A 13,940-nucleotide genomic window follows, 5' to 3' on the forward strand; every position below is an offset into this window, starting at 1 on the left:
ACTTTTGGGAATGTACTAGTAGTAATGGGAATGAATCATGTTATTGTGAAACACTTCTTTTTGTTCTGGTCTATGATATCCCAGGACTGTTCCTCTTGCAATTTATCTGATAAATGACTTGTGTTTTTCCAATTTTAGGTTACTACACTTGTAAATTGTCCCCAGAATCCTTCCAACAGGAAAAAAGGTCGTTCAAAAAGAGCCAGAGTCCTTCTAGCTTCGGTGGAGGAAGCAACTTGGAATTTATTAGACAAGGGAGAGAAGATCGCTCAGGAAGCCACAGTTTTAAAGGAAGAACTTACTGGGGCACTTGAGGAAGTTCGCAGAGAAAGTGAGTACTCTAGTCCTGGTTGGAAGCAACTGCATATCCTTATGGGATGAGGTACTGAATTAGATTTGAGTGTTGTGTTTTAGTTGATTTGAGTTTAATTAGTCTTTTGTTGAGCTCTGAGGAGCTAACTGTGGGCGACAGCGTGGCTCATTAGGCAGCTCCAAGGCTCAGAGCTCCTGATTCTTCGTTATTTGTTCTCCTCACACCATAGTTTAGCCATAATAAACAGAGAAATGTACACTTTTTGTCATGAAATGAGAAATGACTAATGAAGCTGAAGACATCTTTTCCTATACATAAAAAAATTGTCAGTTTCCTTGTAAACAATTGGAGATAGAAGCTTCAGACCTGGCCACCTTAGAGGTACATTTTTCATTTTTCTGGAGGTTTATATTTCCTAAACATAAAAAATTGTTTTGCATAAACTATGTATAACTCACGTTGCTGCTGTGTTACTAGTACACAATAAGGGGCAATGTAGTGGGAGTGATAAATCAGGAGCTTGATATGAACATAGGCATACTAGTATATATAAGACAGATAACCAACAAGGACCTACTGTATAGCACAGGGAACTCTACTCAATATTCTATGATAACCTATATGAGGAAAGAATCTAGAAAAGAATGAATATATGTATATGTACAACCGAATCACTTTGCTGTACACCTGAAATCAAGACAACATTTTAAATCAATTATCCTCCAGTTCAAAGACCACACACACTTTCTGTGCCGGTATCACTCTCGCAAACATGGTGAACATTCCAAAAACCCGCCGGACTTTCTGTAAGAAGTGTGGGAAGCACCAGCCCCACAAAGTGACACAGTACAAGAAGGGCAAGGATCCTCTGTTTGCCCAGGGAAAGCGGCGTTATGACAGGAAACAGAGTGGCTATGGTGGGCAGACTAAGCCGATTTTCCATAAAAAGGCTAAAACTACAAAGAAGATTGTACTGAGGCTTGAATGTGTTGAGCTCAACTGTAGATTGAAGAGAATGCTGGCTATTAAGAGATGCAAGCATTTTGAGCTGGGAGGCGATAAGAAGAGAAAGGGCCAAGTGATCCAGTTTTGAGCTTCATGTTTTGTTTAATTATGAAGACAATAAAAATGCCATCAGTAAAATCCTCTTATTTATGCTTAAAAAAAAACCCACACACACAAAATTACATACTAAAAGCATGTATTTCACCTTTTGATATTTTGAATAGTTTTTTTTTAAACATTTTAATTTATTTTTAATTGAAGGATAATTGCTTTACAATATTGTTAGTTTCTGCCATACATCAGCATGAATCAGCCAAAGGTATACATACATCTCCCTCTTGGAACTCCCTCCCACCTCCCACCCCATCCCATGCCCCCTCAGTTGTCACAGAGCACTGATTTGAGCTCCCTGAGTCATATAGCAAAATTCCCACTGGCTATCTATTTTACATATGGTAGTGTATATATTCGGAGAAGGCAATGGCACCCCACTCCAGCACTCTTGCCTGGAAAATCGCATGGATGGAGGAGCCTGGTGGGCCACAGTCCATGGGGTCGCTAAGAGTCGGACATGACTGAGTGACTTCACTTTCACTTTTCACTTTCATGCGTTGGAGAAGGAAATGGCAACCCACTCCAGTGTTCTTGCCTGGAGAATCCCAGGGATGCAGGAGCCTGGTGGGCTGCCATCTATGGGGTCGCACAGAGTCGGACATGACTGAAACAACTTAGCAGCAGCAGCAGTGTATATATTTCCTTGAGTAATTTTATAAAGAATATATTATTAGCAGGCTATTTTATAAAGAACTGAACAATACTCTTTTAGTTAGTGGATTGATTTTATATATCAGCATGTGTTAGGAGCTATTTTGAGAGCATAAAAGAAGCAAATTTTCCTGTTCAGCTTCTTAAAAGAAACCTGGAGGTATTCATATACTTCCTTCTCCCCATCCCAAACATAATTTTAAGAAGATCAGGGAATTTTTAGTAATTAAATAATTAAAATGAATAATTAACCACAATAAACTTTAGGTCAAATATAATTTTTTTGGTTATATATGTTATATGTGTGCATGCTGTTGCTTCAATTGTATTCAGCTCTTTACAGCTCTATGGACCATAGCCTGCCAGGCTCCTCTGTCCATGGGTTTCTCCAGGCAGGAATAGTGGAGTGGGTTGCCATGCCCTCCTCCAGGAGATCTTCCCTACCCTGGGATCTAACCTGCATCTCTTATATCTCCTGCATTGGCAGGCAGGTTTTTTGTTCTTTTTTTTTTTTCACCTCTATTGCCACCTGGAAAGCCCATATATATTATGTATGATTTATATATTAAAGAGATTCTTTGGAAAATATATAAAAAAATGTCTAAGATAATTTGAAATAAATTCATCATTCCTCCTTGCGCCCTACCACCTCAAACCCATTTTTTTCTCCTGTCTTATCTGCCATAGTATTGTCATCCACTTAGTTACCAAATCAGTTAGACTTTTTGTTTTTATTCTACCCCTCTCTGCCAATTAGTCTCCAAGTTTAACAAATTCTTCTTTTGTTTCTCAGATCTGTTCTCTCTTCTCCATTGTTAATGTTGCCTTCTGAATTTTGGATTACTGCCTTAGCCTTGCCCAATACCAAAGCCAAATGTGTTTTTTAAAAAGTAAAATATACTTCATTGTAGATTTGTTTTGCATTTCTCTAATAATGAGTGATGTTGGGCATCTTTTCATGTGCTCAAATCCGGTGCTTTGTGACTACCTAGAATGGTGGGATGGTATGGGAAGAGGGAGGGAGTTCAAGAGGGAGAGGACATATGTATGCCTATGGCTGATTCATGTTGATGTATGGCAGAAGCCAACACAATAATGTAAAGCAATTATCTTTCAATTGAAAATAATAAATTAAAAAAAGAAAATATACTTATTTTACTTCCCTGCTTAAAATCCTTTTAGTAACTTTTGAAGGATTAGGGATTATCTTTCTGGATAAAGTTCAAACTTTTAAACTCAGCTCCCACAACATTCCTTGTTTGGCTTCTACCATTCTCTCCTTTCTCTTTTTATTTTTTGGCTGTACAGTAGCATGGCGTGTGGGATCTTAGTTCCTTGGTTAGGGATCGAACCTGTGCCCCCTGCAGTAGACGCACAGAATTTTAACCACTAGACCACCAGAGAAGTCTCTAGACTCAACTTCTTAAAGGTGGCAAGCACCACATTTACTTATACATAACATACCTGATAAATGTTTGTTAAATAAAAAAAGAACCTAAGCATCATTTTATATTATAAAAATTTATAATTATTTTTGCCTGTTTTTATGAAAAATTTTCTTTCATAGTTATGGTTTCTTTGCTAAGTCTTTGGAAGGAATACGAACCCTATTTGGTACCCTTTCTCTCAGAAAATGTGACCTATTTGCCAACATAGTTTCCATAAATCACCTGGCAGTAAATATGTAAGACATTGATCTTTCTTAGAAGAGAATAATAATTGTAATAATTGTCAGGAAATGGTATTTGCTTTTTTAAAAAAACAGTGATCAACACTTTTAGCTCAACAAAAGTAAATTATTTTAAGGAAAAGTTCTCAAAGAGAAGTCTCTTTGGATTCTAGAATTATGCAATGTATCCCTCACTGTGTTCTGTGATAATGTGTGAAATACATATACATGGCATATGCTATATACACAACAAATACATTTGGTTAAAGATCACCCAGTGCTTTATACTCCTAATCTTTTTGACCAACTTCCAAATTGAATTACTGCCACTAGTGTGTAGGAGGAAGGCAGTGAAATGGCAAATGGTTCTGGAGTTTGGGGAATGGCCAATGCTTATCTTGTGGATAGCAGAGAGAGTGACAGTGAGAGCACTGTTCTCAGAAACTTGGAAGGAATTTAGCTCAGTGGTGGAGTTAAAGTATCAGGAGAATGAGTTCTGATCCAAGTAACTCTGTATAATACTAGAAACATATTTTAAAAATTTTCTACGTTCATTCTTCTTCTTCTTCTCTTTTTTTTTTGTGAGGGCTTTGTCTAGTGTCATGGGAAATAGATGGGGAAACAGTGGAAACAGTGTCAGACTTTATCTTTTTGGGCTCCAAAATCACTGCAGATGGTGATTGCAGCCATGAAATTAAAAGACACTTATTCTTTGGAAGAAAAGTTATGACCAACCTACATAGCATATTGAAAAGCAGAGACATTACTTTGCCAACAAAGGTCGTTTAGTCCAGGCTATGGTTTTTCCAGTAGTCACGTATGGATGTGAGAGTTGGACTGTGAAGAAGGCTGAGCACCGAAGAATTGATGCTTTTGAATTGTGGTGTTGGAGAAGACTCTTGAGAGTCCCTTGGACTGCAAGGAGATCCAACCAGTCCATTCTGAAGGAGATCAACCCTGGGATTTCTGTGGAAGAAATGATGCTAAAGCTGAAAGTCCAGTACTTTGGCCACCTCATGCGAAGAGTTGACTCATTGGAAAAGACTTTGATGCTGGGAGGGACTGAGGGCAGGAGGAGAAGGGGAGGACAGAGGATGAGATGGCTGGATGGCATCACCAACTCAATGGACGTGAGTTTGAGTGAACTCCTGGAGTTGGTGGTGGACAGGGACGCCTGGTGTGCTGCGATTCATGGGATTGCAAAGAGTCAGACACGACTGAGTGACTGAAGTGAACTCAACTGAACTGTATGGTGTCATAATGTGAAGGAGTTTTGAAGAGCAAATGATAAGTTTAATACTTTTGAAAGAGTGAGGAATACTGCAAGTAGAGGGTATTTTTATCTATACTGTATATATATTGACTTATTTTCAAGAAGAATTCTGACAATAATCTAGAATTTTTTTCTAATAAAAACACAGTATAATTTACATAGCCTTATTATAGGGGTCTCTTTTATTCTGTTTTACTGCCTTCTGTGGCTTTAGCTAGACAGTCAAAGTGATAAATAAAATGGGCATTTGGTTACCTAAAGAAGCTGCTTGTAGAAGATAGTATATGGATAGTATTGGGGGAGAATGGTGAAAGGAAATGTGAAACTGTCAAGATCCAGAAACTGTGGTCCATGTGTTGATTATATATGGTCACTCATGGCTGGATGGCATCATGGACTCAATGGACGTGAGTCTGAGTGAACTCTGGGAGATGGTGATGGACAGGGAGGCCTGGCATGCTGCGATTCATGGGGTCACGAAGAGTCGGACATGACTGAGCGACTGAACTGAACTGAACTGAACCTAATAGATCTTTTACAGTGGTAAAGTATTAAATCTGGTACTAAATAGTTTTAGAATATTCATGTAACAGTTACCTAGGAATTAGCTAAGAATTATTTATAATGTCTGGATTAAATTTTTTGCCTGTAGCCTATTTGCTCCTTTTGTGTAACCTTTGCTCTTCTACAACAGACATTGTTTGTAAGTCATACAATTGCTTGTATAATATTTAAGGGATTTTTAGTGGCTTATTACAAAAAATACACGTTGTCAAACAACTCAATATATTTTCATTTTGAATATATGAATGTAACTTCTACCTAGAAGTATATTCAATGATAGAACAATAGAATATATAGAATTACAGAATAGAATATATAGAATATGTAGAATAACAATAAATAACAATAGAAATAAATGACAATAGAATATATAGAATAACAATAATAGAGTAACAGAATAAAAAATAGAACAATACTAGAACCTTAGAAGCATACCCTGTGTCAGTTACTACTCTCACCACACAGGTTACCATTATCCTGCTTATTACATAGAGTAGTTTTTTCCCCCCCCTCATTTTGAACTTTGTGTAAGTAGGATCATACAGTATGTAGCCTCTTGAGTATGTCTCCTTTTGCTCAGTGTTATCTTTGTGAGGCCTTGCCATATAGTAGTTCATTTGTTTTTGTTGTTGAATGTGTGCATCCTAAGTCATTTCAGTTGTGTCCGACTCTTTGTGATGCTGTGGACTGTAGCCTGTCAGGCTCTTCTGTTCATGGGATTCTCCAGGTGTCAATACTTAAGGGGGTTGCCATGCTCTCCTCTGGGGGATCTTCTTGACCCAGGGATTGTACCCAGGTCTCCTGTGTCTCCTGTATTGGCAGGTGCTTTCTTTACCACTGGTGCCACCTGGGAAGCCCCTTCATTGTTTAATAGGCCATAATTATTTATCCACTCTATTGTTGATGAATATTTGAGTTGTTTCCAGTTTTGGGCTTTAATGTACATCCCTCTTATGTACATATCTGTGCATTACTTATGGCGCATGAATGTAGACATCCTGTTGGGTTTATACCTAGGAATGAAATTGCTAGGTATAAACAATTGTCATAAGGTAAACATTCTGGAGAAGGCAATGGCAGCCCACTCCAGTACTCTTGCCTGGAAAATCCCATGGATGGAGGAGCCTGGAAGGCTGCAGTCCATGGGGTCGCTAAGAGTCAGACACGACTGAGTGACTTCACTTTCATTTTTCACTTTCATGCATTGGAGAAGGAAATGGCAACCCACTCCAGTATTCTTGCCTAGAGAATCCCAGGGGCAGAGGAGCCTGGTGGGCTGCCGTCTATGGGGTCGCATAGAGTCGGACACGACTGAAGTGACTTAGCAGCAGCAGCAGTAGCAGCAACTTTAATTCAACTTTAATAGATATTATCAAACAATTTTCCAGCCTGGATTTTCCAGTTGACATACTCATCAGTAATGTAAAAGAAATTCTAGTTGTTTTACATTCTTACTAACTTGGTGTTAACAAGTGTCAGTGCTTTAAATTCATTTGTATATAGTGGTATCCCATTGTCAATTTTTTCTTTATTTTACTTTTTAATTGAAAACATATAAGTATAATTGAACAATGGACTTGTTCAAAATTGGGACAGGAGTATGTCAAGGCTGTATATTGTCACCCTTATTATTTAACTTATATGCAGAGTACATCATGCAAAATGCTGGGCTGGATGAATCACAAGCTGGAATCAAGATTGCTGGGAGAAATATCAATTACCTCAGACATGCAGATGGTACCACTCTAATGGCAGAAATTGAAGAGGAACTAAAGAGCCTCTTGATGAGGGTGAAAGAGGAGAGTGAAAAAGCTGGCTTAAAACTCAACATTCAAAAAATGATCATGGCTTCTAGTCCCATCACTTCATGGCAAATAGCAGGGGAGAGAGTGGAAACAGTGACAGATTTTATTTTCTTGGGCTCTGAAATCACTGTGGATGGTGACTGCAGCCATGAAATTGAAAGATGATTGCTCCTCAGAAGGAAAGCTTTGGGAGACCTAGACAGCATATTAAAAAGGAGAGAGATCACTTTGTCGACAAGGGTCTGGATAGCCAAATCTATGGTTTTTCCAGTTGTCATGTATGAATGTGAGAGTTGGACCATAAAGAAGGTGGAATACTGAAGAATTGATGCTTGTGAACTCTGGTGCTGGAGAAGACTCTTGAGAGTCCCTTGGATGGCAAGGAGATAAAACCAGTCAAGACTAAAGAAAATCAACCCTGAATATTCACTGGAAGGACTGATGAGGAAGCTGACGCTCTAATACTTTGGCCACCTGATGTGAAGAGCCGACTCATTGGAAAAGACCCTGATGCAGGGAAAAATTGAGGGCAGGAGGAGAAGGGGGCAACAGAGGATGAGATGGTTGAATGGTATCACTGACTCAATGGACATGAGTTTGAGCAAACTCTGGGAGATAGTGAACGACAGGGGAGCCTGGTGTGCTGCAGTCCATGGGGTCACAAAGAGTCGAACATGATTTAGTGACTGAATAACAACAACAACAACAAACGCAATTCTGTTTTTAGTTTTTAAAGAAATCTCTATAATGTTTTCCACAGTGACTGCATCAATTTACATCCCCAGCAGCAGTATAGGAGGGTTCCTTTTTCTATACTGCACATCCTCTCCAGCATCTGTTGACTTTCTAATGGTGGCCATTCTGACCTGTGTGATGTGATAACTTATTCTAGTTTTGATTTGCATTTCTCTAATAATTAGCGATGTTGAGTGTCTTTTCATGTGCTTATTGGCCAGCTGTGTGTCTTCTCTGGAGAATGTTTAGGTCTTCTGCCATTTTTTAAATTTTTGTTGTTATTGTGTTGTGTAGGTTGTTTGTATCATTTGGAAATTAATACCTCGTTGATTGCATTGTTTGCAAATATTTTTTCCTAGTGTATAGGTTCTCTTTTCTTTTTGTTGATGATTTTCTTTGCTGGGCAAAAGCTTATAAGTTTGATTATGTCCCATTTGTTTATTTTTGCTTTTATTTCTATTGCCTTGAAAGACTCATTGTAGTTTAAATTTGTTCTTGATATGAGATTTTAGTTGTGATATTAAAAAGTCTTTTCCCTTTATTTAAGCATTTGTGTTATTTATAAGTAGTTTTGATAAATTCGGGTTAATCATTTTGTTCCTTTATGGGTAGAGATTTTTGTTATGTTTAAAAAATTTGCCTATTACAAAGTCAGGAGGATATCCTCTTGTGTTGTCATTTAGAGGCTTTATTGTTTTACCTGTACAATCTACATGGATATACATTTTATAAATGGTGTGATTTAGAGGTCATAATTCACTTTTTTATATGAGAATACAATTAATCCAATATCATATAGATGCATATAGAAGTTTAATGGTTCCCATACTATTTATTGAAAAAACCCTTACAATCCTAATCTTTCTCAACTGAATCATTTTTGCACCTTTGTTGAAAAGTAGTTGACCATCTCTGTGTGAGTCTACTTTGGAACTCTCTTCTGTTCCATTGATTCACATATCAATCCTTATGGCAATAATACATTGTTTTGATTACTGTATACCAGAGTAAGTATTGAAATCAAAATTATTTTCATTTGGTTATACTAGGTCCCATGCATATCCATAAAAATCTTGGAAATTTTTATAAAACAAGCCTGCTGAGATTTTGATGGGATTAAACTGGGTCTGTCGATCAGTTTGTGCTGAATGATATTTCAATTTTTATGAGTCTTCTGATTCAAAACATGTAACTCATTTTTCAAAATGATATTTAAATGATACTTTAAATCATTTTAATTTTAAATCTATCTTCAAATTCATCACACTTTTCCCCTTGCCATCTTCAGGATATTTTTAAGTCCATCCAGTGAATTTTTCCTTTAGATATTATACATTTTTATTTCTTTAATTTTCATTTGTTTTTTAAAAATAGTTTTTATTTCTGTGAGAATAGATATAGAAACAATTTTCTTTAATTCCTTTCCAAATTCTAACTCCCTGATGAAATTTTGTCTTGCTATTACTTTTCTTGAATGTTTCCTTTAAAGTTAATTTCTGTATCTGACATTTTCAATATGTAGTTCTCCTATAGGTTTATTTCTATTGTCTGTTTTTTTCTTTTGATTTTTAAAGTAACTGATTTTGTCTACTGCTGTCTTGGATAGTTTTTGATCAAATGCTCGGCATCATGAATGAAACATTTAAAAATTAATTTTTAAAGATTATTCTATCTTTAGCTAGTCCTTGGGTTTCCCAGGTAGCCTAGTGGTGAAGAATCTGCCAGCCAATGCAGGAGGCACAAGAGATGTGAGTTTGATCCCTGGGTTTGGAGGATCCCCTGGAGAAGGAAATGGCAACCCACTCCCATATTCTTGTCTGGAAAATTTCCATGGATGGAGGAACCTGGTGGTCTACAGTCCAAGGGTCCTGGTGGTCTACAGTACACAGAGTCGGACACAATTGAGCGACTGAGCACACACAGTAGCTCTTACTCTTGGATGTAGCAACTCAGAATTCTCAACTGAAAGCATAGGATATTTATAGGACATTTCATCTTGGGCAGTCTCACAGCTCCAATTTTTTCTCCCTCACTTACTCAATTCTCAGTTGGTAAAGAATCCTCCTGTAATACGGGAGACCCAGATTCGATTCCTCGGCCAGGAAGATCTGCTGGAGAAGGTATAGGCTACCCACTCCACTATTTTTGGGCTTCGCTGGTGGCTCAGCTGGTAAGGAATCCACCTGAAATGTAGGAGACCTGGGTTTGATCCCTGTTTGGGAAGATCCCCTGGAGAAGGAACAGGCTACCCACTCCAATATTCTGGCTTGGAGAATTCCATGGATGTATAGTCCATGGGTTAGAAAAGAGTTCTACACGACTGAGCAACTTTCCTTTTCACTTCCTCAAGGAGGACAAAATTGTTTGCTTTATATCTCATTCTCTCAGCTGCCATTTTTTTTGGGGGGGGGGGTGTGCTTCTCTCTTTGGAGAAGGCAATGGCACTCCACTCCAGTACTCTTGCCTGGAAAATCCCATGGATGGAGGAGCCTGGTAGGCTGCAGTCCATGGGGTCGCTAAGAGTCGGACATGACTGAGCGACTTCACTTTCACTTTTCACTTTCATGCATTGAGAAGGAAATGGCAACCCACTCCAATATTTTTGCCTGGAGAATCCCAGGGACAGGGGAGCCTGGTGGGCTGCCGTCTATGGGGTCGCACAGAGTCGGACACGACTGAAGTGACTTAGCAGCAGCAGCAGCAGCAGCTTCTCTCTTATTCAGTTACTATGCTATTTGGTTTCCTATAATAATATACAAAAGGTTAGCTTCAAGTGAATTTAGGATCTAAATATTAAGACAAAAATTAAAAACTCAGTGAAAATTAAGGGTGAATATTCGTAAGGTTTTGGATGTTCAACAGGATTTATTAATCATGAAACAAATTTAAAGAAAAGATTGATACATTTTATTATATCAAAATTAAGAGCTTTATTTTAAAAAATTATTTATTTATATTTATTTATTTATCTGGTCTCAGCCAAAGAATATTCAAACTACTGCACAATTGCACTTATCTCATACTCTAGCAAAGTAATGCTCAAAATTCTCCAAGCTAGGCTTCAACAGTACATGAACTGTGAGCTTCTAGATGTTCAAGCTGGATTTAGAAAAGGCAGAGGAACCAGAAGTCAAATTGCCAGCATCCATTGGATCATTAAAAAAGCAAGAGAATTCCTGAAAAACATCTACTTCATTGACTATGCTAAAGCCTTTGACCATGTAGATCACAACAAACTGGAAAATTCTTCAAGAGTTAGGAATACTGGACCACCTTACCTGCCTCCTGAGAAACCTGTATGCAGGTCAAGAAGCAACAGTTAGAACTGCACATGGAATGGACTGGTTCCAAACTGGAAAGGAGGACATCAAGGCTGCAAATTGTTACCCTGCTTATTTAAGTTAGAGTACATCATGCAAAATGCTGGGATGGATGAAGCACAAGCCAGAATCAAGATTCCAGGAGAAATATCAGTAACCTCAGATACACAGATGACACCACCTCTATGGCAGACAGTGAAGAGGAACTAAAGAACCTCTTGATGAAGGTGAAAGAAGAGAGTGAAAAAGCTGCTTTAAAACTCAACATTAAAAAAAAGACCAAGATTACGGCCATCACTTCATGGCAAATAGATGGGGGAACAAAGGAAACAGTGACAAACTCTTTTCTTGGGCTCCAAAATCACTGTGGGCAGTGACTGCAGCCATGAAATGAAAAGACGTTTGCTTCTTGGAAGAAAAGCTATGACCAACCTAGACAGTGTATTAAAAAGCAGAGACATTACTTTGCCAACAAAGGTCCGTCTAGTCAAATCTATGGTTTTTCCAGAAATCATGTATGGGTATGAGAGTTGGACCATAAAGAAGGCTGAGCACTGAAGAATTGATGCTTCTGAACTGTGATATTGGAGAAGACTCTTGAGACTCCCGTGGACTGCAAGGAGATGAAACCAGTCAATCGTAAAGGAAATCAATCCTGAATATTCACTGAAGGACTGATGCTGAAGCTGAAGCTCCAGTACTTTGCCCCCTGATGCGAGGAGCTGACCCTGATGTGAAGAGCTGACTGATTGGAAAAGATCCTGATGCTGGGAAAGACTGAAGGCAAGAAGAGATGGGGATGACAGAGGAAGAGATGGTTTGATGGCATCACTGACTCAATGGACATGAGTTTGAGCAAGCTCCAGGAAATGGTGAAGGGCAGGGAAGCTTAGTGTGTTGCAGTCCGTGGGTGGCAAAGAATTGGACTCAACTGAGTGATTGAACAACATGGGTCTTAGTTGCTGCATGCTGGATTTCTCCATGCATTGCATGGGCTTAGTTGCCCTGAAGAATGTGGGAATCGTAGTTCCCCCATCAGGGACCAAACCCAGGTCCCCTCTATTGGAAGGTGAATTCTTAACCACTGGACCACCAGGGAAGTCTCTGAGAACTTTCTTACATCATAAAATTTCCATAAAATTTTTAAGGAAAATGAGAAGGCAATCTAGGAAAGATACTGGCATAAACACTAGGCATTAATAAGAAGAACACATAGGTATAGGTTATAGGTTTAGTTGCTAAGTTGCATCTGACTCTTGTGACCCCATGGACTGTAGCCTGCCAGGCTTGTCTGTCCATGGGATTCTCCAGGCAAGAATACTGGAGTGGGTTGCCATTTCCTTCTCCAGGGGATCTTCTCAGCCCAGGAATTGAACCCAGGTCTCCTGAATATAGGCAGATATTTTTTGCCAAATGAGCTACAAGAACACATAAGGAACTCATAAATCAATAAGCAAAGGAAAAATGAGCATGAAAGATTTTTACAAAAGACTAAGCACCAACAAAAATCAAAGAGATGTTCAACCACACTGATGATTAGGGAGATGCAAATAATATTTAATTTTATGCAATTAAATTGGTAAAAATTAAAAAATCTAATATGTCAGACATTGAAGCAATAAGATGTTATATGTTGCCTGTGGGAATGTAAATTGATGCAACTATTTCAAAACACAGTTTTGGTATGTCACTTTTGTCAAATGCCAAAGTTCCATATACATGTGTTTCTGGACTCAATTATATTTTTGGTGTTGGTGTGTAAAAATGCAGTTGTCTTTTAAAGATTGGTATTTCTTGAGATATTATCTTTGAAATGGAATATTTGGATAGTAATTTTAAAAAGAGGGAAACATTTGAGCCATGCAAACACATATGGTCTGTTTCTTTGGTATCCTTATGATGGTAAGATTATGGTACTTTATTTGGCTTATGTTAGAAGCAAATTTTACAGAAGTGACCCAGTATATGGCATGCTATTCATACATAGAATTGCAAAGAACAAATAACTGTTTTGATAGAGAAATACGTACTTTGTATTAATAAACATTTAGGAAAATATGCTCGTCTCAGGGGGCTTCCCTGGTGGCTAAGAGGATAAAGAGTCCACCTGCAATGCAGGTGAACCAGGCAAAGGCGGGTTCGATCCCTGGGTCAGGAAGATCCCCTGGAGGAGAGCATGGCAACCCACTCCATTATTCTTGCCTGGAGAATCCCATGGGCAGAGTAGCCTGGTGGGCTACAGTCCATAGGGTTGCACAGAGTTGGACATGATTGGTGACTGAGCATGCATGCACACAAGCTGGTCTCAGATCTCTAATTCTAAAGATGCTACCTTTTCTCATATGTAGAAAGGTATGTATGCTGATACATGGTCTATTGTAGTGACTGGGATAATTATACTTTGAAGTTTTGTTAACATCATGAAATATCATAATAAGTTTTTGAGATAAACACTAAAGAAATTAATTGTGCTGTTTGGAAAAAAAGATAA

The 13,940-nt window shown here is 38.3% G+C and overlaps 2 protein-coding genes across 2 annotated transcripts in view; both read left to right on the forward strand.

Annotated features, from left to right (window-relative positions):
• Positions 1-13,940, forward strand: part of CTNNA3 (catenin alpha 3) — a 1,850,481-nt gene that overhangs the window by 89,049 nt on the left and 1,747,492 nt on the right. Inside the window, exon 3 of the mRNA XM_052639474.1 lies at positions 139-331. Within this exon, the coding sequence (XP_052495434.1) occupies positions 139-331 (193 nt within the window). The remainder of the gene's footprint in view (positions 1-138; positions 332-13,940) is intronic.
• On the forward strand, positions 1,086-1,406 carry LOC128047333 (60S ribosomal protein L36a-like). The gene has a single exon (XM_052639475.1). It carries the CDS (start codon positions 1,086-1,088, stop codon positions 1,404-1,406), a length of 321 nt encoding a protein of 106 aa, XP_052495435.1.

The sequence above is a fragment of the Budorcas taxicolor genome, chromosome 5, assembly GCF_023091745.1.
Source record: "Budorcas taxicolor isolate Tak-1 chromosome 5, Takin1.1, whole genome shotgun sequence".
Classification (NCBI taxonomy): domain Eukaryota; kingdom Metazoa; phylum Chordata; class Mammalia; order Artiodactyla; family Bovidae; genus Budorcas; species Budorcas taxicolor.

Excerpts from the sequence above, each read along its gene's own strand:
- LOC128047333 (XM_052639475.1), top strand. The coding sequence starts at position 1,086 with ATGGTGAACATTCCAAAAACCCGCCGGACTTTCTGTAAGAAGTGTGGG.